Source organism: Chiloscyllium punctatum, unplaced genomic scaffold (genome assembly GCF_047496795.1).
Source record: "Chiloscyllium punctatum isolate Juve2018m unplaced genomic scaffold, sChiPun1.3 scaffold_426, whole genome shotgun sequence".
Classification (NCBI taxonomy): domain Eukaryota; kingdom Metazoa; phylum Chordata; class Chondrichthyes; order Orectolobiformes; family Hemiscylliidae; genus Chiloscyllium; species Chiloscyllium punctatum.
In genome coordinates this window covers 60,783-69,615 of record NW_027310160.1, presented here as the reverse complement: position 1 = coordinate 69,615, position 8,833 = coordinate 60,783, and the positions used below count along the sequence as shown (strand labels likewise).

The 8,833-nt window shown below is 53.8% G+C and overlaps 1 protein-coding gene across 1 annotated transcript in view; it reads left to right on the top strand.

Moving 5' to 3' along the window:
- The window catches only part of LOC140472691 (cellular retinoic acid-binding protein 2-like), a 109,069-nt gene extending 102,580 nt beyond the window's left edge, over window positions 1–6,489 (top strand). Inside the window, exons 2-3 of the mRNA XM_072567514.1 lie at window positions 3,402–3,580; window positions 6,334–6,489. Of these exons, the coding sequence (XP_072423615.1) occupies window positions 3,402–3,580; window positions 6,334–6,474 (320 nt within the window). The 3' untranslated portion in view covers window positions 6,475–6,489. The remainder of the gene's footprint in view (window positions 1–3,401; window positions 3,581–6,333) is intronic.
- The last annotated feature ends 2,344 nt before the right edge of the window (window positions 6,490–8,833 follow it).

The window sequence follows — 8,833 nt, the reverse complement described above, 5'->3', positions numbered from 1 at the left end:
TCACTCACTCACACACACTCATTCACTCACTCCCTCACTCACACACACTCATTCACTCACTCTCTCTCACACACACACTCATTCACTCACTCACACACACTCATTCACTCACTCCCTCACTCACACACACTCATTCACTCACTCACTCTCTCTCACTCACACACACTCATTCACTCACTCACTCCCTCACTCACACACACTCATTCACTCACTCCCTCACACACACACTCATTCACTCACTCACTCTCTCTCACTCACACACACTCATTCACTCACTCACTCCCTCACTCACACACACTCATTCACTCACTCTCTCACACACACACACTCATTCACTCACTCACACACACTCATTCACTCACTCCCTCACTCACACACACTCATTCACTCACTCCCTCACTCACACACACTCATTCATTCACTCTCTCTCACACACACACTCATTCACTCACTCACACACACTCATTCACTCACTCCCTCACTCACACACACTCATTCACTCACTCACTCTCACTCACACACACTCATTCACTCTCACTCACACACACTCATTCATTCCCTCACTCACACACACTCATTCACTCACTCCCTCACTCACACACACTCATTCACTCACTCACTCTCTCTCACTCACACACACTCATTCACTCACTCACTCCCTCACTCACACACACTCATTCACTCACTCTCTCTCACACATACACTCATTCACTCACTCTCTCACACACACATTCATTTACTCACTTATTCACTCTCACACACACACACTCATTCACTCACTCACACACACACACTCATTCACTCACTCACTCTCACACGCACACACACATTCACTCACTCACTCTCTCTCACACACACTCATTTACTCACTCTCTCTCACACACACACACTTTTTCACTCACTTACTCTCTCACACACGCACTCACTCATTCACACTCTCTCTCACACACACTCACTCATTCGCTCACTCTCTCACACGAAGGGCTTGCCTTCACACTGTCATGGATTCTGTGAAAGGACGGTGAAGTCAGCCCCTTCGGGAGATATGGGCGCAAACAGATCAGCTTTTCAAAGACCAAGCAAGAGTTTACAGACAGAGGGTACCCCTTCCCAGTCTCTGCTCTCAGAGGGAGCAGTCCACAACCAGCGACGTCAAATCGTCAAGGTTTACAGCACAGGAGGTGGCCATTCGACCCATCCTGTTGGTACCGGCTCCTGAAAGAGCTCCGCTCTGTCTGGCCCTGCCTCCACAGCCCCTTTAACCCCATCCCTTTCAAATATCGAGGCTGGAAGAGGAGAATGACAAGTTGAAATTCAGTGTGTTTTACTGTTTCTGCCAGCGAGTGTGAAAGGTGGGCCTTTGAGACAGAGAGGACGGGGAATTTCTCCTCTTCTGAGTGAGTGAATCTGTGGAGGGCCGCAAGGGACAGGTTCCTGACAGTCTACTCCAGTCTGAGATGGATTTTGACTCAGTACAAGCTGACGTCATCATCCTAGGAAAGTGATGAGAGGGTTTAGGGTGAGAGGGGTAAGATTTAGGTTTGATTCCCTACAACGTGGAAACAGGCCCTTCTCCCAGCAAGAGCACGTCAACCCTCTGCAGAGTAACCCACCCATTCCCCCACCCCTGACTAACACCATGGGTAATTTAGCATGGCCAATCCACCCTAACCTGCACATCCCTGGGGCACTATGGGACAATTTAGCATGGCCTATCCACCCTAACCTGCACATCCCTGGGCACTATGGGACAATTTAGCATGGCCAATCCACCCTAACCTGCACATCCCTGGGCACTGAGACAATTTAGCATGGCCAACCCACCCTAACCTGCACATCCCTGGGGCACTATGGGACAATGTAGCATGGCCAATCCACCCTAACCTGCACATCACTGGGCACTATGGGACAATTTAGCATGGCCAATCCACCCTAACCTGCACATCCCTGGGCACTATGGGACAATTTAGCATGGCCAATCCACCCTAACCTGCACATCCCTGGGCACTATGGGACAATTTAGCATGGCCAATCCACCCTAACCTACACATCCCTGGACACTATGGGACAATTTAGCATGGCCAATCCACCCTAACCTGCACATCTCTGGACACTATGGGACAATTTAGCATGGCCAACCCACCCTAACCTACACATCCCTGGCCACTATGGGACAATTTAGCATGGCCAATCCACCCTAACCTACACATCCCTGGGCACTATGGGACAATTTAGCATGGCCTATCCACCCTAACCTGCACATCCCTGGGCACTATGGGACAATTTAGCATGGCCTATCCACCCTAACCTGCACATTCCTGGGTACTATGGGACAATTTAGCATGGCCAATCCATCCTAACCTACACATCCCTGGGCACTATGGGACAATTTAGCATGGCCAACCCACCCTAACCTACACATCCCTGGCCACTATGGGACAATTTAGCATGGCCAACCCACCCTAACCTGCACATCCCTGGGCACTATGGGACAATTTAGCATGGCCAATCCACCCTAACCTACACATCCCTGGCCACTATGGGACAATTTAGCATGGCCAATCCACCCTAACCTACACATCCCTGGGCACTATGGGACAATTTAGCATGGCCAATCCACCCTAACCTGCACATCCCTGGGCACTATGGGACAATTTAGCATGGCCAATCTACCCTAACCTGCACATCCCTGGGCACTATGGGACAATTTAGCATGGCCAATCCACCCTAACCTACACATCCCTGGCCACTATGGGACAATTTAGCATGGCCAATCCACCCTAACCTACACATCCCTGGCCACTATGGGACAATTTAGCATGGCCAATCCACCCTAACCTACACATCCCTGGCCACTATGGGACAATTTAGCATGGCCAATCCACCCTAACCTGCACATCCCTGGGCACTATGGAACAATTTCCCATGGCCAATCCACCCTAACCTGCACATCCCTGGCCACTATGGGACAATTTAGCATGGCCAATCCACCCTAACCTACACATCCCTGGCCACTATGGGACAATTTAGCATGGCCAATCCACCCTAACCTGCACATCTTTGAAACTAGAGCACCCAGAGGAAACCCACGCAGACACGGGGAGAATGGGCAAACTCCACACAGACAGACGCCCTGAGGCTGGAATCGAACCTGGGTCCTTGGCGCTGTGAGCCAGGGGAACCCCCCCCCCGTCCCCTTACAGAGCAATGGTGTGGGAGGTGTGAGTGTGCACCATCTCTGGGGGGGGGGGGGTGTCAGTGTTTTGGTTGGAGAGTGTGAGTTGTGTAGCTGCATCGTGCCCCCCACCCCTCAGCACCCCTTGCCCTGCTCGGGCTGCTCTCTCTCTCTCTCACACACACTCTCTACCCCCCCACCCCCCACCCCCTTTCTCTCTCTGCAGATGTCAACGTGTTGCTGAGGAAGATCGCTGTCAACGCTGCCTCTAACCCCAGCGTGGAAATCAAGCAGGACGGAGAGAGCTTCTACATCCGCACGGCCACCCCTGTCAGGACCACTGAGATCCGCTTCCGAGTCGGAGAGGAGTTCGAGGAGCAGACCGTGGACGGGAGACCATGCAAGGTGAGGTGAATGGGGGCTGAGGGGCAAGGAAAACCCTGAGGCCGGGGTCCCGAGACACTGGTTCTTATGGCTCCTGAAACAATGGTTACCATTGACCCTGAGACACTGGTTACCATTGACCCTGAGACACTGGTCACTATGGGCCCTGAGACACTGGTCACTATGGGCCCTGAGACATTGGTCACTATGGGCCCTGAGACACTGGTCACTATGGGCCCTGAGACACTGGTCACTATGGGCCCTGAGAGACTGGTCGCTATGGGCCCTGAGACACTGGTCGCTATGGGCCCTGAGAGACTGGTCGCCATGAGCAGTGAGACGCTGGTCGCTATGGGCCCTGAGACGCTGGTCGCTATGGGCCCTGAGACACTGGTCGCTATGGGCCCTGAGACACTGGTCGCTATGGGCCCTGAGACGCTGGTCGCTATGGGCCCTGAGAGACTGGTCGCCATGGGCCCTGAGACACTGGTTGTCATGGGCCCTGAGACACTGGTCGCTATGGGCCCTGAGACGCTGGTCGCTATGGGCCCTGAGAGACTGGTCGCTATGGGCCCTGAGACACTGGTTGTCATGGGCCCTGAGAGACAGGATGTCATGGGCCCTGAGACACTGGTTCTTATGGCTCCTGAAACAATGGTTACCATTGACCCTGAGACACTGGTCACTATGGGCCCTGAGACACTGGTCGCCATGGGGCATGAGACACTGGTCGCTATGGGCCCTGAGACATTGGTCACTATGGGCCCTGAGACACTGGTCACTATGGGCCCTGAGACACTGGTCACTATGGGCCCTGAGAGACTGGTCGCTATGGGCCCTGAGACACTGGTCACTATGGGCCCTGAGACACTGGTCGCTATGGGCCCTGAGAGACTGGTCGCCATGGGCCCTGAGACACTGGTCGCTATGGGCCCTGAGACACTGGTCGCCATGAGCCCTGAGACGCTGGTCGCTATGGGCCCTGAGACACTGGTCGCTATGGGCCCTGAGACACTGGTCGCTATGGGCCCTGAGAGACTGGTCGCCATGGGCCCTGAGAGACTGGTCACTATGGGCCCTGAGACACTGGTCGCTATGGGCCCTGAGACGCTGGTCGCTATGGGCCCTGAGAGACTGGTCGCCATGGGCCCTGAGACACTGGATGTCATGGGCCCTGAGAGACTGGTCACTATGGGCCCTGAGACACTGGTCACTATGGGCCCTGAGACACTGGTTGTCATGGGCCCTGAGACACTGGTCACTATGGGCCCTGAGACACTGGTCGCTATGGGCCCTGAGACACTGGTCACTATGGGCCCTGAGACACTGGTCATCATGACCCCTGAGACACTGGTTGGTATGGGCCCTGAGACACTGGATGTCATGACCCCTGAGACACTGGTTGGTATGGGCCCTGAGACACTGGATGTCATGACCCCTGAGACACTGGTTGTCATGACCCCTGAGACACTGGTCGTCATGACCCCTGAGACACTGGTCGTCATGACCCCTGAGACACTGGATGTCATGACCCCTGAGACACTGGTCGTCATGACCCCTGAGACACTGGTCGTCATGACCCCTGAGACACTGGTCGTCATGACCCCTGAGACACTGGTCGTCATGACCCCTGAGACACTGGATGTCATGACCCCTGAGACACTGGTCGTCATGGGCCCTGAGACACTGGTTGTCATGACCCCTGAGACACTGGATGTCATGGGCCCTGAGACACTGGTTGTCATGGGCCCTGAGACACTGGTTGTCATGGGCCCTGAGACACTGGTTGTCATGGGCCCTGAGACACTGGATGTCATGGCCCCTGAGACACTGGTTGTCATGACCCCTGAGACACTGGTCGCTATGGGCCCTGAGACACTGGTCATCATGACCCCTGAGACACTGGTCGTCATGGCCCCTGAGACACTGGATGTCATGGGCCCTGAGACACTGGATGTCATGACCCCTGAGACACTGGTCGTCATGACCCCTGAGACACTGGTCGTCATGACCCCTGAGACACTGGTTGTCATGGGCCCTGATACACTGGTTGTCATGGGCCCTGAGACACTGGTCACTATGGGCCCTGAGACACTGGTTGTCATGAACCCTGAGACACTGGTCGTCATGGCCCCTGAGAGACTGGTTGTCATGGGCCCTGAGACACTGGTCGTCATGACCCCTGAGACACTGGTTGGTATGGGCCCTGAGACACTGGTCATCATGACCCCTGAGACACTGGTTGTCATGGGCCCTGAGACACTGGTCGTCATGACCCCTGAGACACTGGTCATCATGACCCCTGAGACACTGGTTGTCATGGGCCCTGATACACTGGTCGTCATGGCCCCTGAGACACTGGTCATCATGACCCCTGAGACACTGGTTGGTATGGGCCCTGAGACACTGGTCATCATGACCCCTGAGACACTGGTTGGTATGACCCCTGAGACACTGGTTGGTATGGGCCCTGAGACACTGGTCATCATGACCCCTGAGACACTGGTTGTCATGGCCCCTGAGACACTGGTCGCCATGGGCCCTGAGACACTGGTCGCCATGGGCCCCGGGATGTTTATTCCTGGCGGTCCTGAGTTGTTGGTTGCCTGGGAAATGAGTGGGGAGCCCGTGACCAAGAGGACTTGAGAACTGTAGAGTCCCAGAGCTCTTGGTGGGCTTTTCCCAGACAGAAGGGCCGCAAACCTAGGATGGGGGTTCACCCCAGGGGTCTCACAGGAATGAATCCTGTTCCTTTCCTTCCTCCCTCCCTCCAGAGTTTGGCACGGTGGATTGCGGAGAACAAGATGGAGTGCGAGCAGACATTACTGAAAGGAGAGGGGCCGAAGACTTCCTGGACCCGGGAACTCACCAGCAACGATGAGCTCATCCTCGTAAGAGCCTTCATTTTGAATTAGCTCCATGTTAACCTGTCCTTGAAAGCAGTCTCCAGGAGAATGGTGCAGGAACGTCTTGGCTTGGCGCCTGGAGGTGGCGTCTCTTCACGAATCTTTGGTTGGGTCACGAGAGAACGGGGCCCTGACTCTATTGTGAATGGGGAAGGGCTGCTTAGTTAGGCCACACATTCCTGGATCTTCCCGCTCAGACAGAGAGAGATTTCCCTGACGCACCCCAGAGATGAGGGGCTCCAGTGGACAGAGAGACTGCAGGAGAAGAGGGGACTGTTCCCCTCGGAGCAGGGGGAGATTGAATTGGGATGTTGAGGATCACGGCGGTGGTGGGGGGTGGGAAGTTTGTTCCTGACGCAGGAAATTGTAACAGGCTGAAATTTCAATCACCGCTCTGCTCCCCCCGACCACCTCGCGGATAGAACATTCCAGCGCAGTACAGGCCCTTCGGCCCTCGATGTTGTGCCGACCTGTGGACCCAGTCTGAAGCCCATCTATTCCATTCTCATCCATATGCCTATCCACTGACCATTTAAATACCCTTAAAGTTGGCGAGTCTACTCCAGTGCATTTCACACCCCTCCTACTCTCTGAGTAAAGAAACTACCTCTGACTTCTCTCCTATATCTATCACCCCTCAGTTTAAAGCTATGTCCCCTTTGTCCTAGCCAGCACCATCTCCCTGTCCACCCTATCGAACCCTCTGATTATCTTATATGTCTTCATGAGGTCTCCTCTCAACCTTCTCTCTAATGAAACCAGCCTCAAATCTCTCAGCCTTTCCTCATAAGACCTTCCCTCCATCCGAGTAACTCACCTCTGAACCCTTTCCACATCCTTCCTATATTGCAGTGACCAGAACTGTACGCAATTCTCCAAGTGCGGCCTCACCAGAGTTTTGTATGGCTGCAGCATGACCTCATGGCCCCGAAACTCAATCCCCCTAACCAATAAAAGCTAACACACTGTATGCCTTCTCAACAACCCGCTCAACCTGGGTGGGCAACTTTCAGGGATCTGTGTACATGGATCTCTCTGCTCATCTACACTACCAAGAATCTTACCATGAGCCCAGGACGCTGCATTCCTGTTACTCCTTCCAAAGTGAATCACCTCACACTTTTGCACATTAAACTCCATTTGCCACCTCTCAGCCCAGCTCTGCAGCTTATCGATGTCCCTCTGTAACCTGCAACATCCTTCGTCACTATCCACAACTCCACCGACCTTCGTGTCATCCGCAAATTTACGAACCCATCCTTCTACGCCCTCATCCAGGTCATTTATAAAAATGACAAACAGCAGTGGCCCGAAGACAGCTTCTTGCGGTACCCCACTAGTAACTGAACTCCAAGATGAACATTTCTTTCAGAGCCAATGTCTGATCCAAGCCACTAAATCACCCTCCTTATTTTGCCGTGGGGAACCTTATCAAATGCCTTACTGAAGTCCACGTACTCCCTATCAACCATTTCTCCCTCATGTCTGAGGCTGAACTGTCGGAAACAGGAGCAGCAGAAGGCCATTCTGCCCCTCCATTCACTATGAAGGCAGCTGCTGATCCCCTATCCCAACATGGCCGACATAGACGAGTTGGACCGAAGGGTCTGTCTCCATGCTCCCACTGTTTCTCCCCTGTTGCCTTTAACATCTGAATTTTTTTTTTAACATCCTTCTCAGGGATTGGAATTTCCCAGCATCCTGGGGCTGAAATTCCGCACTCTCTGGATGCAAGTGTTCACCTCAGACCTGGGACGGTGTTTGCCCCACACCCCCCAACACCCCTTCAATCCGGGGTGGGTTGGGGGGGTGGAGGGAAGATATTCTCCACTACATCCAATCTGCCCAGCCTGTTTGGATTTTACTTTACCGACCAGACTCCCCCTTCTCGTCCCCCAGTGAATACGTCGTCTAGCCGAATAAAACTGCTCGTACAAGAACCTTGTTTCGGCCGAGTGAACCTCTGCTACACTCCCTCCATGAAAACGTACACCCTCCCTTAGTGAGGGAGATCAATCCTGCACACAGCGTGTGGCCTCACCAAGGCCCTGTGTACCTGCAGTGAGACATCCCTGCTCCTCAAACTGTCTTCATAATGCATGTCAACTTACTGTCAAAGGACAAAGTAGGTTTCCAGTCCAGGAACAGGCCCTTCGGCCCTCCAAGCCTGAGCCGATCCAAATCCACTGTCTAAACCTGTCGCCCAATTCCTAAGCATCTGTATCCCTCTGCTCCCCACCTACTCATGCATCTGACCAGACGCATCTTAAATGAATCTACCCTGCCTGCCTCTACCACCTCTGCTGGCAACGCGTTCCAGCCACCCACCACCCTCTATGTGAAGTACTTGCCGCGTGTATCCCCCTTA